The 26331-nt window shown below is 37.7% G+C and overlaps 1 protein-coding gene across 5 annotated transcripts in view; it reads left to right on the forward strand.

The window, feature by feature from the left end:
* Positions 1 to 26331, forward strand: part of LOC131040382 (probable pre-mRNA-splicing factor ATP-dependent RNA helicase DEAH9) — a 229780-nt gene that overhangs the window by 52136 nt on the left and 151313 nt on the right. For 3 of the 5 annotated variants that reach the window (XM_057973290.2, XM_057973287.2, XM_057973289.2), the window contains exon 5: positions 25392 to 25549. In XM_057973290.2, coding sequence (XP_057829273.2) covers positions 25392 to 25549 — 158 coding nt within the window. The remainder of the gene's footprint in view (positions 1 to 25391; positions 25550 to 26331) is intronic. The other 2 variants (XM_057973291.2, XM_057973292.2) reach the window with 1 other exon arrangement.

Below are 26331 nucleotides of genomic sequence, written 5' to 3' on the forward strand. Positions count from 1 at the left end.
TTTTTCTAACTCTTCTAACTTTTTAAAATGAAATGAGTGAGGGTATATATAGCATCCTCAAATACAATGAATGGCCCGGATCAAAAGAAGATCAATAGCTGAGATTTTGACACCTAAACCCTAATTAGGGTTTGTTACAAAAAAGTCCCCATTTAGATAAACATCACTAATCCATAGCCAATAAAGAATTGGCACAAATACCGAGGAAACATAGACCAATAGGAATTAAGTTGCCACATCATCCTATAACAACTTTTCATCTAGAATTTTGTTCCCTTTCCTATGCTCTTTCTTAGCATATTCAATGAATCTGGACACAATTCCCTCAATCTCAGCAATGGGAATCTCAGGAAGATTCTTCATTCGTTCTTCCAAGTGAAGGACTTGATCAAAAGCAGTGAGAAGAGTTGTCTCCCATCCAGGTTCAAGTTCTTTGGTCTTCTCAATCAGGAACATAGTAGTGTACATTTGATCTCATTGCTTATCTGTGATGATGTTCTCCTCCTTGCAAAAGATGACCTTGATTCTATCCTCTAACTCTTGGATGTCCACATCTGTCTCAATCTCGATCCGTCTGTCAAGAATGGTACACAACACCTCAAACACCTTATCTTGAATTGGATGAATGATGCCTTCAACTTGGCTGCATCTGATGTTGGCGTCTTCAAAAAGGACCTCCTTCATCTGGAGCAGAGCTGACCACTGTAGGAGGTTATGGGTTCCTCCATCCATTATCTTTTCTTGTGCCAGAATCCGTCTTGGTGTTTCTCTTATCACTTGTAAGACTGGAATGATAACATCTCTAGTGTGAGTGAATGCAGCTACAGTTATCATTACATTATGGATAATCTCAAGGACCTGGATAGCTCGATGAACTGTCTTCATCATTCTTGTTGCAAATTCAGCGGCTACATTGTGGGATTTATCAATCCAAGAACTCATAAGTTGAACCAAGCTCTTCACCCTTTCTGCCTCACCTACTGATTCAAGAGGGAGTGCTTGTAGAGGAGATACTGTTGGATCTTGACGTCTCAAGGGCTGATTAAGATGACTAAAATAGTTCCTCCAAGCACTGACCTCCCTCTCAAGCTTCTTATTCTTTTCCATTTCTTCTTTAAGTTTGTTTTTAAGTGCTTCAAATGAATCAGTTGCTTCTTCCATCGCTTGTTCAGAGGTAAGTGGACCAAGCTCAAATGTTTCTAAGTCATACTCTTTTGCAAGAATCTCATCCTCATATTTGTCTACCACTGGTGTAGCTGCCTGCACTTTCCTGGATCCTGTCTCATCTCTAATTACCTTAGACATCTTTGTGGCCTTCTTCTTTTCCATTACCTCATGAGAATTTCCTATAAGGCTTTCCAAGTCAAACACATCTTCTTCTTCTTCAACCACAACTACCCTTGTTAGTCTCTCTTTCAGCCAATCAGGAATGGCAGATCTTGTTTCCCTCACTTTTATTTCTGTAGGTAGTGGTCTATCTCCCCGGAAAGGAGATGTTGCTTCATCATCATTCTTTTCTTCGTGTTGCTCATTAGCACCAACTTGGGGAGATTGACTTGATGAATGTTGAGGTGTCTGTCCTTTCTCTTGTTTATCATTCTGTACCATGGATTCCATAGGCTCATCAACTTCATATACTATCTGCCTCTGATCTTCCCCTTGACTCGCCTCCTTTTCATACCTAGAAGATGTGCTTGGTGGGTGATCAGGATTTGTTTTCTGCTTCTTCTTGGAAGGTTCTCTCTTCTCAGGTCCTTCTTTGCTCTTTGAGCCTTTGGAATGAGAAGTATTCTCACTCACACTTGCTTCTCCTTCTTCTGGTCTTGCCTCCAAAGTGAATGTCATTGATACATTCTGCTCCTTCAACTTTTGATGTTGTACATCCACCCATCTGCGAGTGCAGGATAAAACGGGAGCCATCAAAGCTCTCAAGTCTAAAACCTCGGGCTCATTCCAATCTATCTTCACTTCTTTGTCTTCTTTCTCATAGGATGACTGGAGGTATCTACCATTATCTTGGGCTTGATCGGCTACTCTATAAACTTTGCATTTCCTGGAATGCATCTTTCTTTTGACCTCTAAATCACCTAGGAGATTCATCCAAAAGTCCTCCACCTGAAACTCATGCCTGTACTTCCTGCCGACTATCTCCTCCATATAACCATGAGGATCAAAATTCTCTCGCGAAGCAAAGGATGTGAATGAGTATAAAGATAATTCCTTTTCTGCATCTTCCGCGGCTTGAGTATTAGGACACACTTCAACTGAATTCCCTAGTATGATGGGCACGGGAATTCCATTTCCATGCTTGTGTCTGGATGCCTTCGCATAAGTTGCCAACTGTCTAGTCACCTCAAGTAGTACTATCTTGTCTGTTGGATATCTTGGCAACATGTAGGGAGGTGAAGGACACCCATGAACTCTGATGTATGTGAATTTCTGAAACTGAATGAACCATGCACCACGCTTCTTCACAAGCTCTTGTGCATCCAGAGACAGTCGATTGTGAATCCCACCTTGCAATATCCTGGTAATGTTCATCGTGAAGGTGTCATTGACTAACTTGTAGTCACTTCTAGGCGGATGATGCAGTTGAACATAAGAATCACAAACTCTTATTTCTCCGGGTCCTCTTCCAATCACTCCTCTGTGAGGTAGCCCTGCATACTCGAAACTCCTGATCAAGGCATATATAACATATGAGCTCATGTGGAATGATTTGGTGGGTCTTAGCCTTCTCAACTGTACGTCCAGACAATTGCTAATGATTCTGGCCCAACGGAGCATTCCTTTTCCTTGGACTATCACTTGTAGGAAGAAGAACATCCACTTGTCGAAGAAGAAGGCTTGAGAAGCACCTGTAACTCGATTGAGCAAAGTTATCAAGTCTCTGTATTCCTCCTGGAAGTCAATCCTATGTGGTGTATTGGGAATCTTGTTTAGGCGAGGCCGACTTTTGAGCAACCAATTCTTATTGATGAAGTTCAAACAAGACTCAGGATCATCTTCATAGATCGACCTTGCTCCTTCCAAGCTCTTGTAGATCATGTCTTTATGGTCCGGAAGATGAAGAGCTTCGCCTATAGCTTCCTCTGAAAGGTAGGCTAAGATGTTCCCGTCTTTGGTTATGATCGTCCTTAATTGTGAGTCATAGTGGCGGGCACACTCGATCATCAACTCATGACACTTGACTGTGGGAGGGAAACTTGCAGCCTTGATGATGCCACTCTCAATTATCCTCCTTGCAATAGGTGATGGCTTGCCAATATAGGGGACCTCTCGAAACTTCTTCACATTGAAGTTTCCTAAGTTGGTGTCTCCGATATTATTCCACTTGGACACGATCCTAGTCTCCAATTCGTCGCTCCTTTGATCTTCCTTGATGAGAGCCTGCCGACTAGTAGATCCTCTAGCTTTGGGGGTCGTCATTTGATGCCTACACAGAAATTTAAAATTAGTCTTTAAGCATCATACCTTAAAGCATAGAATTTAAGACCTTCCAAGGGAATAATTCAAAACATTAATTTGAGAATGACAAATCCAAGAATTATAAACTTTCAAATTAATTATGATTGGAAATTAGATTTTTCAAGACTTAGACTTTAAAAGATTGCTATGAAATAAGTCTTGAATAAGGACTTCAAACAATTTGATTCTTCATACCTCTTCTTGAATGCTTAACTATCAACCTTGAAAAATTTAAGGAAAAAGATCAGATCTTGCTGGATAAGGATTGGATTTTGGTCTCCCTTTAGACAAATTATGTCTTGATTAACCTTCAAAAGAAGTTCGCCTTCCACTAACCTCCAACCACTTGGCAAATTCTGGAAATTTAGCCTCCAACTTAGTAAGAATTCGCCTCCAATCTGCTAGATTTCGCTCCTCCAATCTGCTCCTCAAGATCGCATTTAGAACAATGAATGAATGATTTGGATTCACCACAAAGCATCTCCCTTAAATAGGCGCTCACCCTAATCCTCATGAGGCCGACTTGCTTGTAAAAGCAAATAAATGTATTTTAAGCGCTCTCCTTTTATTTTTTTTAAAATTTTAAAATTAATTTCAAGGCCTCCAAGGTGGATTTTATATTTGTTTTAAGGCTTTAAAAATTAATTAATTCAATTATAAAGGCCTCAAATTATGCGAACTTAATTTAACCTCCCAAATGTCTTGAATTTGGCAAATTTGGTGAAAATTTAGGAATATGGAGGTTTGATTGAGGCTTAATGAAATCTCCTTTCTCCTTAAGTTTTGAAATATTCCAAGTGATGAAGGTCTAGATTCACTTCAAGACTTGTTTGAACCCCTTATCCACGCTTGTTCTCTTGATGAAATTGAAATTTTCTCAACCTATATTTGCAAATTCCATGTCTTTGTCTTTACAATCTTGCAGTTTGCCCTAAACTTAATCAATCAAGGTTGAATGATAGGTTTTTGATGATTTCGCCCTGGACCCTTTGGAAGGGTCAGGAGCGATTTTTCAAATTAGGTCTTGAATACCTTATTCCCTTCATTCCAAAATCTCCCGGAAGGCGAGTTCATGTTTGTTTTGCCTAGATCAAAGTCTTGCATTTCAATTTTTAGTCTTTCAAATGAGGAAATTAGGTGAAAATGTGAATTTCGCCCTAGACCCTCTGGAAGGGTCAGAAGCGATTTTTACATTTTAGGCCAAAATTCACCTTAGTTTGATCATTAAACTCCTCCAAGGCAATCTCCAGGGTTCATTTATCTCCATCACTGGGTTAGTTCATCAAAACTTTGAAGGAAATATTGTATTTTTGGGAATTTCGCTCTGGACCCTCTGGAAGGGTCAAGAGCGAAATTCTCTCCTGAGCTCAAAATTCTTATTTTTGAAGGTCCAAAACCTTTTCAAGGCATTCCAAATAGGTTCTTTCATTGTAGTCCAGGCCTAGTCTCACTCAAATCAGGAAGAAAAAGGTGATTTTAGGGTTTTTCACCCTGGACCCTCTGGAAGGGTCAGGAGCGATTTTTCTTGCTTAGGCTTACTCCATCATTTTGTCTTGAATCCTTCACTCAAAGCTAGGCAATGGTCTTCTTCATTCACTCCACCCAAGCTTGGTTTGTTCTTGCAAGGCAAAATAGGGGATTTTGAGATTTTCGCCCTAGACCCTTTGGAAGGGTCAGGAGCGATTTTCCTTCTCTGACCTAGAATCATCAAATTTTGAAACAAACATCTACTCACAAGTGGTCTCAAAGGCCTTTTCTACCTTGGTCTAGTCTTTGCCTTAGCACAAACTTGAAAGGAACATGTTGGTTCTAGGATTTTCGCCCTGGACCCTTTGGAAGGGTCAGGAGCGATTTTTAGGTTTTAGGGCAATTCCTTTATCCTTTCAACTTCAAATCATTTCCAAGGCATAGAACATCATGCCTTACTCCTCTTTGAGTCCTAAAAACCAAAGTCTTATCTTGAACTGCAAGGAAAATAGGAGGATTTGGAAATTTCGCCCCGGACCCTCTGGAAGGGTCAGGAGCGAATTTCCCTCTTGGCTTCAAAATTTGCATTCTTAGCAGTCCAATTCCACTTCAAGGCAATTCAAATGTCTTCTCACACCCATGTCTAAGCTTAACTTTGCCCAAACTTTGGAAGAAAGGATAGTTTTGAGGATTTTCGCTCTAGACCCTTTGGAAGGGTTAGGAGCGAAAATCATGTTCTAGGCTTAATTGCTTCCTCTTGACAACTCAATCATCTTCAAAAGCCAAAACACGCTTCCTCACACCCATTCAAGCCATAAAAACTAAAAAGTTGCCTTGACCTTGCAAGAAAATAGGTGTTTTTAGGAATTTCGCTTTGAACCCTTTGGAAGGGTCAGGAGTGAAATTCACCATTTGGCTCAATTCCTTCACTTTTTGATGATTTCTTGCAACCTCAATTCACTCCTAGGGGTAATTCTTTCTATGTTTGATCTTATCCCATACTTGGCTTAACAAAATTTGATAGCAAAAGGTAATTTTGAGAAAATTCGCTCTGGACCCTCTGGAAGGGTCAGGAGCGAAAATTACAATCTTGACCCAAAATCTTCATTTTTTCACCTTAAAACTTCTTTGCCAAGTGGGATTTCATGTTTCATCATGCTAGGATTAAGGTTTCATATCCAAGAAAGGCTAAAAAATGTGTTTATAAGGAATTTCGCTTTGGACCCTTTGGAAGGGTCAGGAGCGAAATTGCCTTTCCTGGCCAGAATCCTTCATTTTCTTCATTTCTAAACATGCCCAAGGTTTTCAACATGCTCATTCTTCCTTTCATCATGCCTTTGACACTTCAATTCGACCAAACTGAGCAAGAAATGTCTCCTATAGAGATTTTCGCCCTGGACCCTTCGGAAGGGTCAGGAGCGAATTTCTTAATTCAGGCTCAATTCATCATCATTTCAAGTTGATTTCACCTCTCAAGGAAAAAAGACACTACTCTCCTCTCATCCAAGCCATAAAAACCAAAGAGTGACTTGATTTTGCAAGAAAAATAGGTGATTGAAGAATTTCGCCCTGTACCCTCTGGAATGGTCAGGAGCGAAAATTCTCCTTTTGGGCAAAATCCTTCACTTTCCAAGTTAAAACATCTTCAGGAGGCAAAAGCAAGTTATTCTCGTTTCATTCATGCCCAAAACATGACCTTCTTCACTGCATAATAAGGGCTTTTGGGAATTTCGCTTTGGACCCTCTGGAAGGGTCAGGAGCGAAATTTCCCTTCTTGTCAAATAATCTTCATTTTGCAACCTTCCAAATCTTCAAATGTGTCAGGAACGTTCAATCCTCCCTCCAAGATACTCTACACATCAAAACTTAGCCAAAGTTAGTGAAAAATAAGCTCTAACAAGATTTTCGCTCTGGACCCTCTGGAAGGGTCAGGAGTGAAATCTCCATTCCAGGCCAAATTGCTTAGTCTTCAAGTTTCAAACCACCTCACAAGGCAAAGTTAGATCATTTTCTAAGCTAGGAACAGGATTGCAAGTCTATCCAAGGCAAGAAATAGTGTTTAGGATGAAATTCGCTCTGGACCCTTTGGAAGGGTCAGGAGTGAAAGTCCTCTTTCAGGCATTATCTTGCTCTTCAAAAAACAATCAAATCCCTCTCCAGGCAAGAACATATCAATTCACCTCCAAACATGCCCTAGAAAGCATCACTTAGTCAAAAATGAGGAGAAAAAGAGGTTTACAAGGATTTTCGCCCTGGACCCTCTGGAAGGGTCAGGAGCGATTTTGACATTTCCAGGCTAGATGTTACCTTGATTCGCTTCATCCTCCATCAAACTTAATCAAACCACCTCCTTTTCTTGACTGGCTCTACTCAACTGACTTAGACAGGGAAACAAACAGGATCTTGACAAGAAAAACCCTCTTTCAATCTAGACCTGACCTGAGACCTATTCTCCCTGTTCCTTGATCTAACCAACTTGACTCTCCTGAAAGACATGCTTCATTCTGGCAATCTTGAGGCTTCAGGCAGACGACTAACAACCTCCCTAAACAAGACCCTAAAACGAGCTTCCAAGGTTTAGCCCTAATCTAGCTAGCCCAGGCAGACCACTCACTCACTCAAAACCCTAAAAGTAGAGAGAAAAACAAGCAAAGAGAAAGCAAAACCTAAAGCAAAAAGAGGGGGTCCCCATTCTAATGGGGCGATGTGTGAAATGGTCACAACAGGTATCAACACTTAGCCAATTTTTTGAATTTTTTCTTTAACCAAAGTTAGGAGTTTGATGAACCTTTGCCATTGATTACTTGATTGAAGGTAGGAGTTTGCTAGTGCTTGGACAACTTTTCTCGTGCAGGAGGTGGGCTTTGGAGAGTCTTTGCCAAGAGCGGACTTGGAGGCTCCTTGGACAAGGCGGACTTGGATGATGCTTGGCCAAGGCGGACTTGGCATGTGCTTGGACAATCTTCCAAGGCAGACTTTATGTGTCTCATGCCAAGGCGGACTTCGCTCTTCCTTGGACAAGGCGAGGTTGGAAGAAGCTTGGACATGCTTCCACTTTGCTTTGCCATCTTCCTAGTTTCTAGACATTCTTTCTCTGCCATTCTTCCCTTGGGCGAATTTTATCTAGACAAACATTTTTCACACTTATTCAAACTGTCATATCCATCTCTAACCTACCATGTCTATTTTGACCTGCCATGTTCATTTGGAACAAAAACCCTAATTAGGTTTTTACCTTGCTTTTTGCACTTAAAGACATGATTTTTCAAATCTGAGGACATGGGTACTGATCATATGGCTGATTTTCTGGAACAAAACCCTAATTAGGGTTTCCATCTTGCTTTTTACCCTTAGAGATGAAATTTTTCAATTCTGAGAACATGGGTAGCAATAATATGGTTTGAGGATCAAAACCCTAATTTAAAAAAAAAACAGAAAAAGCAAAACCCGGCTTTTTGCACTTGGAGGCAAAATTTTTCGAATTTGAAGACATGGGCAGTAATGATATGGCCTGAAGATCAAAACCCTAATTCCAGAAAAAAACGAGAAAAGCAAAGCCTTGCCTTTTATACTTAGAGACAAGATTTTCAAATTCTAACAACATGGGCAGTGATCAAATGACCTGAAGAACAAAACCCAGGTTCCACTTTCAAAAAAGTAGAAAAAAGCAAAAAAAAAACACAATTTTTTTTTTCAAAAAATAGAAAGTTGTCAGAAATGATCCAAAGCAATTGCGATATTCGTCCTTTAGACCTTCTAAGCACTTTGACAATACTCAAACACTGATTTGACCATGAATTCTCTATTTGGGTCGGGATGATTTCTCAAAAACTCTAACTCTTCATTGCAAAAAGACTGGTGATTAGCAGTTGTGACGCCAAAGCAAAACCCTAAAAAGCAAAAACAGGGGGTCTCCATCTGCAATGGGGTGATGTGAGAAAAAGATCACAACAGGACTAAATAAAGGTATACATTCAGAAAATTCACTGGTAGCAAAGGAATTGCATCATCATTTGGTAACTTTAGTGGGTATATCTTTAAAACCAGCCCTTGATGTAGCCAATATGCTTGATGACTCCAAAGGTATGAATACAAGGGAACAATTCAGTCCTCATTCTCTTACTTATAACAGCAGTAATTCATCCTCCCCTTTTCATGACATTGGTGTTTCTAATCATTGGGAAATGAGTCATGATAATTCTATTATGGTTGGTACTCATGTAGAATGCTTTGGTCATGATAAGTCACATGGTATATCTCATTTTAGGACTGGGTTTAGACACTTTAGAGCAGCTGATATAACTCAGTCCCAAATGATGAATGATGATTGGCTAGAAAGGGCAAGCCAAGCCAAGTTATTGGCTTAACAAGCCTAGATCAATCTTCAACATGTTCGTGATGTTCAACATTCATTTGATGATGAGAGACATGAATTGCTTTATTCAAAATTTCCAGTTGAGGTATTTGATCATTCTCTTGGTGATGATAGTGATTTGGTTGATGACTTTCTTAGTGGGCCAGCCACTCGAGAGTTGTTTGTGTGGAGTAGTGATGGCATAGATACTTCATTTCTGAGTTTGTCACCTATTTCACTTGATATGGCAGCAATATCTTTGTTGATTGGTGACTTCATATTCTTCGATTCCCTATGGACTAGTGGCTGTCCTAGTTGGAATCCTATGGCATATCCAGACTTTTCATTGTCTACATCAGTTTCCCAACGGTATGGGAGTGTTTGGAGTTATACCTTTGGGATAGAGTTGGAGTGTGGAGTGATTTTTGTTGATTGACATTGGTTTGTTGACATGTTTGATATCACATATATTGGTGATCAGAGTTATAACAGCGAGGTTGGGTGGCCATTTATGTTGGTTCATTGGCATGTGGGGGTTCGCTTTCACATTGTTTTGATATTCTACATGCTTGTATGGTTACTTCATGGTGATCATTTGACATTCCCCTACTTCATCTTCTACAACAGATTTTTCATTTTGATATGGGATCCAGGTATTGATTTGCTTGGTACATTATTTCACATGGATTCCAATATCTTGCTTCATGGTTTGTGGTGCTTGAGCATTTTAATTAGAGTGGAGCAGCGGGTTGTTTGATGTTTGCTTGAGGGCAAGCAATCCTGGGAAGGGAGGACTGTAATGTCCCTTCATTAGGCATCTTAGACTTGAGCAGAGGTTGGCCTACTATTAGGGTCCCTTAGGTCAGCAGTGTGGTTTGGGGACCCAACTGGGGGTTGTGAAACTCAGCAGAGAGCTTTTCGAGCTGTTCAGATTGTAATTTTGGGGTTGAATCCATGGTTAAAATTGAAATATTAAAGTTGGCCTTATGTGAATAGTAAAAAGTGAATAGTAACAGAGAAACATAAGATGAATGGTAAAAAGTGCCCCCATCTTAGTAACTTAAGTTGTTTTTAAAAGGGGGCCAAGTTCACGATGAAGAATTAGACCCTCAATGATATTTTATGATTTTTAAGGCCAAAGAGTAACCCCAAAATAGATAAAAAGGTGCTTTGTCTATCAATTGGATTCATTCTTATGTCTTCAATTTTTAGAACAACAACAAGCTTGAGGGTTTGAGCAGCTTGGAGCTTCTAGGAACACAAACTTCTGGGAGAATTTGGAGATTTGGACGAAAACCCATCTCTCTTAGTGACATGTTTCATCAGTATCTAGCTTCAGTGTGCAGATGGCTGCCTTAATTGGGGTTTTGAGTGGAAATTTATCAGTTTGAGGGCAGATTTTCTTCAATTAATTGCAGGGTAGACCTTCTAGAGGTCAATACCACTCATTTATAGCTTATTTTCAGCCAGCCGCTCTATTTTGGAAAGGACATCAAATTCTAGTTGTATTTGGGGTTAGTAGCTAATATTGGAGCTGATTTTTATATTCCACCTGCTCGAAATTTGTATCAGACTTTAATGCTCAATTAAAGGTATGTACATCAGTCTTTTTAAGTGAAAGAAAGATATCTTAATTGCCTTCTTAATGTGTTATGCATTATTCTATGTTGTATCAACTATTTCTTTCACTTAGCATTCAAAACATTGTCCACAAACTCTCAATAACCCAACAAAACAAAGAAATCGGTCAAACCCCCACTTAACATATGCTGGCCAAAGACTTATCAGCAAAACAAACAGTTTGTTTGGATCAGATTTGGTTAGAATTGGGTTGGGGATCTTTCGGCGCTACTAGGTTCTGGGTGTTTTTGAATTAATTACCAAGCTGCTGTTCATATTTCTGAGTGCTTTTGGCTATGATTGATACTTGTTTACCCTTCATATTAGTGGAATGTCCAATGTAGCAGACCTGCAACCACTTTTTACACACTACCAAGTTCTGAGTGTTTGTGAAATTTATTAACAGACTTTTGTTTATTATTTCTAAGTGATTTTGGTAGTGATTCAAACATATTTACCCCTCATAGCAGTGAAAAATCCAGTGTTGTAGATCTATAATCGCTTTCATATGCATTACGAAGTTCCGAGTGTTTGTGAAATTTGAGTTGTACTTGCTACCCAGATCTATTACAACACCTTTCCTAATCACTAATGGTGTGATAAGAAGAGCTGTTTTAGACAGCAATTGAGCAGCATCAACTTCTAAAGTGAAGATTTTAATGGGACAAGTGTGTATATCAGATTTAGTATAATGACAAGGAGGGGCATCATGCAGATTTAATCAGCATATCATAGTCCAACAGCAGTAAGGAAGCAATATATCAGACTTTTTGACCCAACTACATATGATCATCACTTAGCTCAATTCGGGTAAATATTTTATGTTACAATTTGCTAGCTAATTGTTTGACGAAATGCTCTCAAATTCAGAATGACAGATAAATGTTTGACAAAATGTCTGAATGTAGCTATGAAGGAAAAAAAACCATTTCTCTCTTTTTTGAGACATGGACCAGCTAGGACTCGAACTTAGGACCTTCCATATGCTGTTGGAGTGCTCTACCACTGAGCTACTGGCCCCTCTTGGACCAGTCCATCGTTGGTCCGAGTGTGGCTTAGTTCCAACACCAACACCCCCCCTTAAGCCACACCTCTCGTGTGCTTGGGACTCCTAGCTTGGACCTGGCTCTAATACCATGTTGAGACATGGACCAGCTAGGACTCGAACCTAGGACCTTCCATACGCTGCTGGAGTGCTCTACCACTGAGCTACCAGCCCCTCTTGGACTAGTCCATCGTCGGTCCGGGTGTGGCTTAGTTCCAACACGAACACTCTTTTCTCATTGTAATATTGGAAAGTTGTATGACTAATAATTGTTCTTTGATTGTAATAGTTTTTTGGAAGCCAGTACTGCTAGATCCTATTTACTTTCTATCATTCTTTGCCTTGCATGGAATGAATTGTAATCAAGTGAATTGATTTGCCATTTTGGCGTTGATGCAATTTTATTTGCACTCACTATCAACCAATTGGCTAGAGTGATTCTATGGTGGTTGTTTTAAAATTCTATTTTCCACGATGTTTTGGTGTTGAGAGTCTGAGGTGCATATATATATATATATATATATAGAGAGAGAGAGAGAGAGAGAGAGAGAGAGAGAGAGAGAGAGATTTCTACTAGTTAATGAATCGGAAAATAATAGTAGCAATATAACATGACAATTTTAAGAGGTTGGATAATGTCTACAGAAACTAACAATAATCATTGACTCTAATACCACATCAAGAATTTTGAAGTTTGAGACTTTTATTAAGCAATGAAATCATAAATCCAAAATATTACTGTTAGTGGTAACTGTTATATAACTAGAAGTTTGATGACTCAGACTTGGAGTCAAAACGGCAGTCCAAAATTTGGACATGGACTCGGCAGAAAACTTGGCATAGACTTGGCAAAAAACTTGGCATAAATTCGGCAACAAAAATCCTTAGTTTTACGAAAAAATAAAATAAAATTAATGCATTTAGAGAACATAAAAGCCTAATTTGACTGCCAATTTGTTATAATTCAAACATTACACATTTGATCTTCAAACACTCAATATTTGAAGTTTCATAATTCATACTCAGTTTTAAACTTTCAAACTTATAACAACATCATAAGTTTATAAATGTTTACATATAATGTTATGTCAAAATGAGAAAAACAACCAAATACGATCTACATCTTCCTCTTTCACCTCCTAATGTAAATCATTTTTTCAAGCCTCGCACTAGAAGGTGCTACAATATCAAAATGATGACAAATTGTTTCTTCAACACTGTCTTCGTTCTCCTCCATTCCATTCAATTCTGCTGCCTCTGCTTCTTCTACTCCTCTCTCCAATTCTGCAAGATCTTCACCAGTAAGGCCATCACCATCATTTTGTTCATTTATAGTCCATTCATCATAATTATCAATATCATCCAAGTCGATGGATTCATGTGAAATGCCCTCCACCTTTCTAGATTGAAGGCGGAGGTTGTACCGAACAAAGACAAGATTATCGAGGCGTTACTAGGTCAACCTATTTCTCTTTTTTGTGTGAATGTACTAAAATACGCTCCAATTGCGTTCACACCTAGAAGCACTACATGGCTGGGACAAAATGCTTTTGAAGATTTGGTGTGCCAGCACCATAAATCTACAAAAAAAATTTAAAAATATAAAAATTAAGTAAAAAAATATAAGAATCGAGTTTCTAATTTTTGTTTGTAGTATTGAACTAAATTTTTTACTTGGTTGTTGTTTTTCTCTTCTATCAGTTGCTTGAGGTGATGAAAAGAGTCTCCCATTCGCACCCTTGTAGACCTTGAATAGATAGATCAAATATAGATAATTAGTTATCATGTCTGTAAAATGGATATTTCTAGAGAGTCGACATAGCCAAATTCATAAATAAGATATAGCAAGTCTCAACTCCAACTCATCAAGATCTTTGTCTCTCATGTCACCATCTGGTACCATCTTATCAATGCATGTAATAACCCTTGCCATTATCTCCTCATCAACCTTAAATGTATTAGAGAAGTAGAATTTTGGCTCAAGTAGTGGGCTAATGCATGTATCGGCTGGTTGAGTTGGTTTGTCCATCTACGATCAATGATGCACCAAATGATTTCGTATCTTGTTCCCGCCTTAGTAATGCAATATGGCCTCTTTGGCCCTATCCATGTCCCCATAAAGGAAACCCTTTGGCATGCCCTCTCCATCCACCATACGAAAAACCTTGACCAAAGGTTTTGCACCTTAAAAATTGATTTTTTTTTTTGAATGGTTACAAAATCAACTCGTAAAATAGACAACAAATAGTTTATTTTGCATAAGGTTGATGTTTGTGTTTATAACCTTGCTCGCTGTGCCCAGAACTCGGGAGTTCGAGTCTGGGACTCGAAGAGTCCAAGGGTGAGATTCAGATGAGTACTCCCTAGGACTCATTGGGACTCACTTCACAAGTCCATGGCAAGTTGATTTGTCCAGTGATAGAACTTGTGAGTCCCACGAGTCTTGGAAAGTACTTACAGAGTCCTCAAACTATGATATAACTTATATCGTTAACTATGAATTTAAATCATGATATATTTATTGCTGTTACCTATAATTGTTGCTGTCACTGCTGTCATGATTAATTTAATTGCTGTTGTACTGCTGACATGATATGTTTATTGCTGCTGTTATAATGTTGTCATGGTATACTGCTGTTATAATGCTGTCATGATATATTTAATAGGCCTTTTTTAATGTTATGAATGAAATTTTTTAAACAATATAAAAAATTGTTTTTTTTGGAGGGGATGCCTGACCATCCTTGAGACAGTTGAGTGACGTCCGAGATATCACCAGCTGCCTTGGAGACAAGGAGGTTTCCCCTATGCGTTTCTTGCTTTCCCCAATCAAAGGGGTGCATTTCGGGACATTTCCTAATTTTCTTAGTTTGGGGAGGGGGACGGCTAGGGGATGTCCCCTAACATCCCACCATCCCCTAAAATGCCTCAAGGGACATGGATGGGGGTTTGAGGGGGTGGGGAGCTGTCCCTGTGTAACACAATTTTAAATTATAAGCTGGTCCTCTATCCCCGTTCTTACTTTGTATGTTCTCACTCTGTCCATTTTGGAACTCTGGTGATCGGAAAGAGTAGAATTGAGTCAATTGCAAAAATTTTATTGGGATTTGAGTTATGCCCGCCAAGTGTTATTACAAAATTGTAGCTTTGTATACGATTTAGTTGTTTGTACTTGAAATCATGTGATGTTCAATTTTTTGTATTCCTATGCTATTCACGTGGATCTTCTAATCTTTACTTTAGCTAGTAGTAAGCATTCATCTTTTCATTCATTTTGTTTTGTTGCAAGTCTTAAATGTAAAAAGACTCTTTAGATAAGTTCCTTTAGGTCTTGTGCTCAACCTCTGAGATCAAAAAGATAGGTCAGGTTTTCTTTCAATATTCATAGGTTTAGGTTTTAGGAGTAGTTTTAGCTTGTACACTGTTCTATTTTGTGTTGTCTCATTTTATACAAAATAAAACACTGACAATATTGTGCAGCAATTGCACTTTTAGATTCCCTAGAATTGGACTGTAATGTCCCCTTTTTGAATAGGATTTATTATAAATAATAATAATAAAATTAAAATACAAAAGAATAAAAATAAGATTAAAATAAAAATATAAAAGAATAATATTAAAATATAATTAAGTTTAATGAATGATCATAAGGCATGAAATGAAAAGTTGTGACTCTCTCAAACATGAGATATAAAAGGGAGAAGAGAACCTCATTTGAAAGGAGGATGGGGAGGAAGAAAAAGGAAGGGAGCATATGAAACAAGGAGGGATTAATGGAAGTAGAAAGGAACGAGCATAAATGATGAAGGCTTGTGACTCTTTCAAAGGGTGATAATTATTAAAGGTTTTGACCCTTGGAAAAGGGCAGATATGATGAAGAGGTATGACTCTCCCTCACATGGAAAGATATAAATGGGAGAAGATATCATTTGAGGAATACATCCTGTTGATGTGTTTTTTATGCACATGCGAACACAAAATAAAATACCAAAATGTATCTTATCCTCTCTTGAATAAAATCTCTCAGATGCTGAAGATTAGCTTAAGGATCATTCGAGAAGACTCCAAGGTTCATGTATGTAGGATCACTATGTGTGGATAAACTTTGTTGGTCGTTGTGATTGTTGTTTCATCAAGGGGCATTTATGGTTCGAAAGATCTCATGAAGTGATTTGTAGATGATATGCAATGAAGTTCCTTCCTAATACTACTGAATGATTTGCAAAAAATGGCAAAAGATAAGGGTTTAGAGAAGTTTTAAACTATCCTAGGAATGGATGGATGAAGAATGACATAAGTGAAACTCAACTAGTTATAGCTTTGCCATACATGAACAACTCCACTAGAACTAGTGCAATTTTCTATAGATGTTTGGAGATTTTCAAATCACTACTAATCATAGACACCATTAGTTGAATGCATATCAATATTTAGCAATAATCGAACTTAAACAATTTCAAAGGTTCCAGTTGACCACACAAGGCTCACTTACAATCAGCAAGAAAACTAGTGGTATGGATAACGAGCTTCACAATATATCAAGTGCAACATTCCATCATTTAGTCTAATGCTTAAACTAACATCAAAGGTTGGCTTAAGAAGGTAAAAGAACCATGCAATAGGCTTCATGAATTGAGCAAAAACACCATAACTTCAATGTTTTATTGATCCAATAGCCAAACAACAACAATTCTTCAAGTCTCTCTTGCCAATATTCTAACACTATTACTCTCTCTTCTATTCTCGTCTACTCTATTGCTACTCTTATTGCTATTGCTATTACTTATTGCTTATTAACCATTACAAATGAAATGAGTGGAGTTTATATAAGACTCCCAAATACAATGAAGGGCCGTGATTGAATGAAGATCAAGGGCCAAGATCTTGCCACCTAAACCCTAATTAGGGTTTAATACAAATGAAACCCTATCAAGATAATCATCATCATTAATCAACCAATGAGAAGATAACATGTGTTGGCACAAAAATCGAGGAAGCATCTTCCAATAGGAAAATGAAATGCCAATTGGGATCATAACGAACTTTCTTCTAGAACTTTGCTCCCTTTCTCCTTTTCCTTTCTGGCATATTCAATGAATTTGGATGTCATACTTTCAACTTCATAAATTGGAATCTAAGGTAGATTCTTCATTCGTTCCTCTAGGTGGATTACTTCATCAAAGGCTGCAAGAAGTGTTATCTCCCATCCATGCTCAAGTTCTTTTGTCTTATCAATAAGGAACATAGTGGTATACATATGATCCAACTGTTTTTCTGTGATCAGTCCACCTTCTCGTTGAAAGATAACTTTTATCTTGTCCCCCAATTCTTGAATGTCCACATCGGTTTCAATTTCTGCCCTTTTGTCAAGAATGACGCACATCACCTCAATCACCTTGTCATGAATAGGATGGATGGTATCTTCAACTTGATTACATTTGTTACTAACGTCTCTAAAAAGGAATTTCTTCATTTGAAGCAAAGTCGACCACTATAACAGATTAGGAGTTGATTCCTTTCTAATTACCCCTTCTTGTGCCAGTATCTGTCTAGGTACCTTTCTTATTGCTTGCAATACTGGGATGGTGACATCTTTAGCATTAGTGAAGGCATCAACTTTCACCATGAGGTTATGAACTATCTCAAGAACCCGAATGGCTCGAGCAAGTATTTTCATCATATTTCTCACAAACGCATTAGCCATTGTGAAGGATTTATTGACCCATGCATCTAGAAGCTGTGCTGAGTTTGCTATTTTCTCCATATGATTTCCTGGTTCATGAGGAAGCATTAGTGGAGGTGTGTTTGTTGGGTCATGCTCTCTTAGTGGTTCCTTGAACTGATGGAAATAGCTTCTCCAAGCATTTATCTCCTTTTCTAACCTTTTGTTCTTCTCTATTTCAGCCTTAAGCTTCTCATTGACTGCCTTCATTGAATTGGTTGCTTCATCCATGGCTTGCTTAGAAGTAAGTGGACCTTAGTTAAATGTCTCCAAATCATATTTGTCTACTGTAATCTCATCCTCATACTTATCTACCGCTGGAGTGGCAATGTGTATCCTCCTAGAGGCTGTATCGTCTCTTATTACTTTAGACATCTTTGAAGCTTTTTTCTTCTCAATGACTTCTTGAGGTCCATTTAGAAGACTCCCCAAATCAAATGCTTGTTCTTCTTCTTCCGCTATTACCTCCTTGGCAAGTCTTTCTTTGAGCCAGTCGAGGATAGAAGATCTTCCTTCTGTTACTTGCACTTCTTTGGGCAATGGCTCATTCATGGAGGGGAAGTTACTTCATTAATATCTCCCTGTTCCTCATCATCACAAATCTGGATATGGAGGTCTAGATTTGATGATACTTGTGGCATCTTTCCTTTATCTTGTCTATCATTCATGTCATTTTGTACTCCATTGATTCATCTACTTCATGGACCATGCTTTCATCTATTCTTTGATCCTTGCCTTGATTTATTTCTCTCTCATTCCTAGAAGAAGCGCTAGGATGCTGATCAGAATTTGTCTTTTGCTTCTTCTTGGATGTCTCTTTTTTTCCTTGTTAATTCTTCCTCTTTGATCCTTTAGAATGAGAAGTGCTCTCACTTACACTTGCCCTTTCTTCTTCTTCTATCCTTGTTTCCAAATTGAATGTCATTGTTACATCTTGCTCCTTCAATTTCTGATGCTGAATATCTACCCATTTGCGTGTGCAAGTTAAGACTTGATTCATCAATTCCCTCAAATCCATGACTTCTTTTTCATCCTAATTAATCTTTATTCCTTTATATTCCATCTCGCAGGTAGATTGGATATATCTACCACTATCTTGTGCTTGATCGACCACTCTATAAACTTTGCATTTCCTGATGAGATCAAGAGACATTTGAGAGTGCATCTTCTTCTTTATCTCTAAGTCATCTTGTGCGTTCATCCAAAAGTCTTCTACTTGAAACACATGTTTATGCTTTCTTCCAACCATTTCTTCTACATTGCCATAGGGATCAAAGTTATCTCTAGAAGCAAATGGTGTAAAGGAATAGAGAGATAACTCTTACTCGGCACTTTCAGCTACTTGAAGGGAAGGACAAACTTTTATTGAATTCCCAATTGAAATGGAATTAGTGATGACACCTCCATGTTTGTATCTTAATGCCTTGGTACATGATAACAATTGTCTTGCAACCTCAAGTAGTACTATCCTGTCTGTTGGATAACGTGGCAACATATAAGGAGGAGAAGGACATCCTTGGATTCTTATATATGTGAATTTGGGAAATTGAATGAACCAGGCACCATATTGTTTGACAAGTGCTTGTGCCTCCAGAGACAATCTCAGATGGATTCCACCTTGTAGAATCCTAGTGATGTGCATTGTGAAAGTATCATTGATTGTTCTATAGTGTTGCTTAGGTGGGTGATGCAATATTTCATAGGAATCACAAACCCTTCTCTCTCCAGGCCTTCTTCCAACTCTGCCTTTATGTGGTAGTCCCGCATATTCATAATTCCTTGCTAGAGAATATATGACATACGGGCTCATGTGGAATGACTTGGTGGGAATTAACCTTCTCAGCTGTACATCTAGGCTATTACTAATGATTCTTGCCCAATTGATCATTCCTTTACCTTGGATGATTATTTGTATGAAGAAGAACATCCATTTATCAAAACAAAAGGCTTGAGAAGCACCTATAACTCGGCTAAGCATGGTGATCAAATCCTTGAATTCTTCTTGGAAGTCAATTCAGTGTGGCCCATTAGGTATCTTATTCAGGCGAGGTCTAGTCTTTTGCAACCAATCCCTATTGATGACTGTTAGACATGCATCAAGATCATCTTCATAAATTGATTTAGTTCCTTCCAAGCTTCTATAGATCATATCCCTTTGTTTTGGTAGGTGGAAAGTTTCACTTATAGCTGTTTCTGATAGGTAAGCAAGAACGGTTCCATCCTCGGCCACAATTGTCCTTGAGTGTGAATCATAGTGCTTGGCGCCCTCAATCATTAGTTCATGACATCCAACTGCAAGAGGGAAGCCGGCTGCCTTGATGATGCCGCTTTCTATTATCTTCTTGGTTATAGATGATGGTTTGCCAATGTATGGTGCCTCACGAAACTTCTTCGCATTGAAGTTTCCAAGGTTTGTATCTCCAATGTTGCTCCAGCGGGATGTGATTTTAGTCTCCAAGTCATTGTTCTTCTGATCTTCTTTGATGAGGGCTTGTCAGGAGGTAGATCCACTTGCCTTGGGTGCTGCCATCATTCCCCTATTAAAAATGTTCAAGTTAGGGTCTTGACAAGGTTATGAAAATTATTGATTTCAGGCTTGCAAAACCTTAGAATGAAGATGAAATACTGATTTAAACCAGTCCTACACTCTAATGATTCTAATCAAATGCTTAATAAGACTGATCTAACTCTATACATGCATCTAAACTTGAATGAATTATGATTTCTGCCTCTAATCAGACCTGATTTTGGATCTTAAATGCAGTCCTTACCTCTGATTTTGATGATTTCCTTTCAATCAAAGGACTGACACTAATTAATGAATTCACTGTTTGGAATGCAATTCTGATGTCTAAAGGCTTATCTGGGTTATCAAAAGATGAGTTTGCTATTTGATTGCTTCAACCTGATCTTCAAATGATAAATTCTTCTTCTCTAAAAGACCAGACCTGTATTTAATGATGAAATTCGCCCTTTATGCTGATTGAGAATCGCTGATGCTTGATGAAGTTTGCTGTTCAATTGGAGTAATTCGCTGACCTGCTGACAAAATTTGCTTTTAGAGAGGAACTGTGTTTTGAATTGATGCTAAAATGATCCTTTTGACTTATCTTATATATGGGATTTAGGGCAAAGTCTGACTCTTGGGTATAAGGCCGACTTGGTTTAATAAAAACAAAAAAAATAAATTGCTTCTTCCATGCCAGCCGACTTGATCCTCTCCTTTTTAGAATTTGAAATTTGAATAAGTTTTTGGCGCCAAAACATGTGAATTAGAGAAGTTCGCTTTGGGACCTTGGCAAGGTACACACACGAGTCGCTCTTGTACCTTTGGAAGGTATGTCATCTTGAAAAAAGTTCACTCTTGTACCTTTGCAAGGTACATCACCTTGATAAAAATTTCGCTCTCTAGGACCTCTCTGAGGTACGCTTATTGGATAAAGTTCGCTCTATGATCTTACTAAGGTACACCAAATCAAAATTCGCTCCAGGACCTTTGCGAGGTACACGATCTTGGTGAAATATTCGCTCTAGGACCTTAGCAAGGACATGACTTGGAGGTGAAATTCGCTCTAGGACCTTAGCAAGGACATGAATCTTGATAAAATTTTTCACTCTATGTCCTCTCCAAGGACATAATCTTGATAATTTTTTTTGCTCTAGGACCTCTCCAAGGACATAATCTTGATAAAAATTTCACTCTATGTCCTTCGGAAGGTACAAGACTTCCTAGGAAAGTTTGATCTCAAATCTCAACAAGGTACATACTTGAACAAATTCGCCCTAAAACCTCTCCAAGACTTCAAAAAATTCACTCTCGATTTTCACTTGGATAAATTCTCTCTTGATCCCTTGTAAGGTACACATTTGGAGATGAAATTCGCCTTGGACCCTTAGGAAGTTACATGTCCTTGTGAAGAAATTCTCTCTATGTCCTTAGCAAGGTACATCAAAAATTTCGCTCTGGGTCCTTCCAAAGGTACCTGACTTCAAAATTCTCTTTCACTTGGTTGGTTTTGACCTTAAGTTTTCCAATCTTTCCACATGAAAGCATCATCAATTCAACCCTTAAGAACACCTATGGAGGAAATTCGCTTTGTGACCTTTGGAAGGTACATGCCCTTGGTGAAAGAATTTCGCTCTTGGACCTCTCCAAGGACATAACTGAAAATTCGCTCTGGGACCTTTGGAAGGTACGCAACTTGGTGAAAGAATTTCGGTCTTGATCCTTTGGAGGGTACACAAAAAAAATTCGCTCCAAGACCTGAGCAAGGTACGGGGTCAAGTCACTTAGGCAAATTTCACTCAATTAGGGAGCAAGGTACGTGGTCTTGATGAAAATTTTGCTCTCAAGTTAGGACAAGGTACGCAACCTTATGAATGACTCTTCACTTAGCTCTCTCACTTGAATTTGCTTGGTTTGTTCAATCTTGAGTCCATCTACGAATCAATCTTGCAACACTTGATGACCTACTCCACTCCATTCACTAGAAAAGATCAAAGAGAGACTACTCCTAGAGAAGGCTAAATCTTAAAAAAAGGGGGTTCCCCATCTTGATGGGGCGATGTGTGATGTGGTCACAACACATCCAAGGGAGATCAACTTGGGGAATTGAAAATAAGCACTGTAATGAATAATTAAGTGCAGATGTAATTTGAATAATAAGACAGAAATGAGGAGACATGACCCGTTTGAATGGATAACTCTTTCCAAAGACAAGTTTCTCCTCAATGAGATATGAAGGTATAAAAAGAGTAAGCAATTAATAGAGGATGAAATAATTCTAATAAAGGAAATAAAGGAATTTCAGATCAAACCCTAGTCATCCAACAGCAAACACATCAAAGGAATTAATCTTCAGATCAGGCTTAAAAGAACAGCCTGATATTATTTTCAGATCTGCCCTTTGCAGCACTCTATGCTTTCACAATTGCTGGTGGTATATATATACATGTTGCTTATGCATAATAGATAATGCCTAAGTGTATGATTATATAATAGAATATAACTATATAAGATATCCCTGATTGTCTGAAATCCCTCTTGTTTGTGGGAGAAGGCCTGAGGAGTAAGATGTGGGTAGCAAGCGGGCTCGTAAGGAGGCTGTCCTAGTAGGACCACTGCGGCCTAGGACAAAGAGGGAACTTACAGAGTCAAATAACCCCCTTACAACCTCTCCCCAATCCTGCAAGAGGGCATGTGTCTACAGGAAGATGAGACATGAATGGGGAAAGCAGGTACAAACCTTTGGGCTGTGGTAGACATTCCTTTGGGCTTGGTGCTGAAATGGCTTTGGTGGACCTCTCACGTCTTTCCTCGAAAAGCTAATTTGCATGTATAATAATATTATGGTTACTCGTTGAATGCAATGTGATCTTGTCTAACCCTAGTAATTAAATATACATATATTGTATATGTTTCTTATGCTATGCTTGCAAGATTCAAATTCAGGATCACATTATTTAAAGAGATGTTTTACTTGGTAAGATGTAATTGTACCCCTAATTTGTTACAACTGAGATTCTAGGGCAAATTAGGAAGGGGACATTACATGGACTTAGCCATTCGCATTTGTCTCCATTCTTTTTGCAGCAAATTTGAACTAATCTTTTCAAAGGTGAGTGTTTGACTCTGGCAATGGTTGAAAAAGACTTTACAAAAGTTTTAGACAACATTGGAAAATTATTGATGACCAGGGAAACATATTATCTTCTTTTACTGATTTAATGGCAGCATTGAATAATCTCTAATGTTTTTCATTCTAAGTAGATATTTTGATATGATCCACTGTCACCCAGTTTTGTATATATATATTTTTTTAAAAATAGGGCTCTAATATTTTCATAAGTTTGATATTTATTTTTCATACTCGCCAAAAATGAATAGTAGAAATAGCTTTCCAAACTTTTGGACTCAAGTTATAAGAAACAAGAAAAACAATAAGGTTTTTCATTACAGTAGATTTTTCTATCACAATTCTTATGTGAATCAATGGTGATTATTTTGTGCCTCCAATCATTAAAATTCTGGCTTGTCAAGTCTTGGTCTTTAAGGCAAAATGAGATTTTAAATATTGGCCATTACTTGGGGTCAACTTACAAGAAAAAAAAGCAATTGCAGATGACATAATGTAGGTTTTTACCTATTTTTGCAAAAAATTGGGCCTATTTTACAGATTAAAAATCAGAAAAAATGTACTGATTTTTTTATATCACTTTTCATGTATATCCCACTGTTCATCAGCACTTTACTGTTCATCCATACATTACCATATCATCTTCGATATGCACTGTACCATTCAGGTATACAGATTTCTTATTTATGCCTGTAATTATTGTGATAGCAGCAATTTTCTCATTTGTTTTTATTTGGACAGCAGATTTGACAGTGGAGAGCGGATTTCATTCTCCTTCCCTTCAATCTCATAGCCAATCTTCTTCTCCATAAGATTGGTTTAGTGTACTCTCTCTTAGGGTTTCTTCTCTTTGAACCAGCATATCCTTTATAGTTGTCCTCTATGATACCAGATGTTAGAAGAATAAATTCAGAGAGTTTGAGAGAATTGCGTGGCACAAACTTCAATGTGTGCATCCTTGTATTTATTATTGAATAGAAAAGGTACATTGGTGGTTGTAGCTTATGTTGTAAGTTACTTTTTAGACATATTTAATGTGGTGTTATTATATCATCAATATAATCAATAAATGCTTACATGCACATAGTCTATTATTATGCCAAACATTATATTATATCTAATGATATGCTGATTTTTAAGTAGATGTTTACCCTTCCAGGCTGGTTGTCCCAATACATTGAAAAGAAGCTACAACTAAGAGCAAAATAGAAGTCACTTATTGTTCACTATTTAAATGAATTGCATTATAGGTCTAATAGTTATACTAATTAAATTTAATGCCAAGTGATCAATAGTGTAAAATATGAAGCATAGACTTGATATGTACTGGCCTGTGATTATTTGTGACATACCAACAAACCATTTTTTTTACAAATTTTTTGATTACCATACATTTTAAGAACAAAATTTGGAAATACGGTTTTCTAAAATTTGAATTATATTGTTGAGATTTGGTGGTTTTTTTAAAAAACTTTTCAAGTCTTGACTCAAGTCTCCAAACATTGTTAAGCAAGTTCAACATGTGAATTGACATTGGGCCATTCACAAGTCTGCAGATTTTGGTGAGTTGTTGAATATTGGAGCTCAAGGAATTTTAGATTTGGACATTTTGATGCAAGCACGATAAATTTTTTAAACAGTTCTCTCTTTTATAATTTGCCCTTCTTTTTCTGCATGCTAGAGTTTGAGCATAAGATATGTTTGCAAAATCCAAGTCTCGATTGTATGGTTGTAAATGTCAACAAAAATCCAGGTTGCCTTTCCTTAAATGCTTCTCATTACATTTAGTATCTTTCATATATATTCAATCCAAATGCAAGGGATTTGCAATATGAAGATTTAAGGCAGGTTTGAGTTTCAAAAACTTTTTCAAATTACGTAAGGTAGCTGTTAGATGAAATGGTGTATTCTTGTGAGTTGTGGCTCTTTGTGTTTGGCAATTATAAAAACCAAAAACTTGCTTGTGTTTTGATTTAGTGTTCAAGAATAGGATTATTACTTTTATTTTAATTGATCCTCATTTTATGCATTTCATAGGAGTTTGCTGCTTTTTCATATTTTTTTCTGTGTTTTTAATAGGGCGTGACAATGATCAAGTTCCTTACAGATGGTGTCTTGCTAAGAGAAATGATGGAGGATCCTCTCTTGACCAAATATAGGTGCGGCAATAGACTCATTCTTTCTGTTGTTTATGGTAAAATAAACAAAAAAGGAGCTAAGTTGCAAATTGGAGTGAGGTATGATATCTAAATTGCAAATAAATTATGGATGTCCTATCTACATAGGGCATGCTATGTTTTTCAAAGATGTGAAATGTATGTGTTATGTTTATATATTGTTAAGATGTGGCCACTGTTAGACATGCGTGGGTCATGTGAACTTCACGTCTTTGCATGCCACACAAGTAGACAAAATCATTTAATACTCATTATTGGTAGGTAAGATTAAATTGTTCATTTATGTAATCACATGGACATATCCACATCATTTACACAGTGACATGTAATTATGTCACATTGACATGTAATTATGTCACATGTTTTCTCATGTATATTTTGTAAGGTTGTTGCAGCCATAGTTGGAAAAATCAGACTTTAATAACTTGATTGAACCAAAATTTTAAAACTCAAGACTCGACAAAAACTTAAGGTAAAACTTGGCAAATTTTTCAAACATTAAAAAAATATAATTTTGTAAAAATATTCTTCAAAAACATTCATATTATTGAATATAGGAAGATATCACCAATTTCCTTCATATATAGATCAAAATTATTTCAACATAGGTCATAGACCAAAAAACTCATTCAATACATATTGATATTAAATTCATGTTTCAGCATGAACGAAAATTACAAATTATAACTACTTTCATGTTGACAAATTAAAGCAGCTGTGGGTTTGACACACCAATTTGATACTGTGTCTTTCATGCAATGTGAGAGAGGGTTTTCTGTACTTGGGTTTGTGGGGCAAAACCATCAAGGCTTGATAGCTCTTTGGCCTTAGCTGCATCGACT

The sequence above is a fragment of the Cryptomeria japonica genome, chromosome 7, assembly GCF_030272615.1.
Source record: "Cryptomeria japonica chromosome 7, Sugi_1.0, whole genome shotgun sequence".
Lineage (NCBI taxonomy): Eukaryota > Viridiplantae > Streptophyta > Pinopsida > Cupressales > Cupressaceae > Cryptomeria > Cryptomeria japonica.